General features: G+C 25.8%; 1 protein-coding gene across 1 annotated transcript in view; it reads right to left on the minus strand.

The window, feature by feature from the left end:
• The window catches only part of LOC108571737 (delta-aminolevulinic acid dehydratase), a 3,744-nt gene extending 2,968 nt beyond the window's left edge, over nt 1-776 (minus strand). Inside the window, exons 1-2 of the mRNA XM_017933850.1 lie at nt 770-776; nt 509-589 (exon numbers count right to left, since the gene is read on the minus strand). Of these exons, the coding sequence (XP_017789339.1) occupies nt 509-589; nt 770-776 (88 nt within the window). The remainder of the gene's footprint in view (nt 1-508; nt 590-769) is intronic.
• Nucleotides 777-1,187: the final 411 nt, after the last annotated feature.

The following is a 1,187-nucleotide window of genomic DNA, read 5'->3' on the forward strand; positions in this document are numbered from 1 at the left end:
TCATGGCTTTCACCTTGGCAAATATCTTTTATTTGTCAAAAATTAGATGAGATATGGATACACAATGAAAATCAAGAAATATTATTTTTATGGTTTGAATTTTTAAGAAATAATCTTCTTAATTTTCTTCAGATCAAAAATATATTAGACATTTCATTCATGTACATGGTATATGACAGTATAACAGATTATTTTGAATTAAGTGTGGCATTGCAAAATGATACTAGAGCTATATATAATGTACCATTTTTTAATCCAGTACAACTTTTAATAAACTATGACAAGTATCAACATATAATTGAATTTGAAAATAATTATCATATATGTACTATATGTTTTAATTATTATTGTGGAAAACAATGCATAAAGTTAAAAAACTGCAGTCACATCTACTGTAAAAAATGTATACAAGAGTATATTGCTATAAAAATTAATGAGAATGATGTGAATATTATATGTCCTAATTTAGATTGTCATCTTAATATTACATTTAACGAAGTTAAAGAACTTTGTGCAGAACTATTTTTAAAGTATGAAACTTTATTACTACATATGACTATAAGAACTATGCAAAATGTAGTTTTTTGTCCTAGAATATCATGTCAGTACCCACTTATAAAGAATAGTGATGGTACATTAGCTATTTGTCCTAAATGTGATTATCCTTATTGCACTTATTGCTATAAGGTAGGAAATAATAATTTTAAAAATGTTTATTAAATTTCTCTTATATTACTAAATTAATTCTAGTTATATCACGGAGTTGCACCATGCATTATGACAAACACTGACACAACAAAACTTATTCAAGAATACCAAAAGAGTAATAAACAACAGCAAAAATTATTAGAAAAAAGGTATGGTAGAAAACAAATACAAATAGTTGTAGAAGAACATTTATCAAAAGAATATTTAAAGGTACATATCCAATTGCATTAATGTAATGTAATTTGTATATTAATAGTTATATAATGTTGTAATTTTATGAGTAGAAATATACTAAAGCATGTCCAAATTGTTACACTATGATTGCAAAAATCGATGGATGTAATAAAATGACATGCAAGCATTGCAAAGCCCATTTTTGCTGGCTCTGTGGAGTGCATATCACTGCAGAAAATGCATATAACCATTTCTTATCCATTGGTAAAGAATGTTATAGACGCTTATTTGAAGAATAAGCAGTT

Source organism: Habropoda laboriosa, unplaced genomic scaffold (genome assembly GCF_001263275.1).
Source record: "Habropoda laboriosa isolate 0110345459 unplaced genomic scaffold, ASM126327v1 scaffold99, whole genome shotgun sequence".
Lineage (NCBI taxonomy): Eukaryota > Metazoa > Arthropoda > Insecta > Hymenoptera > Apidae > Habropoda > Habropoda laboriosa.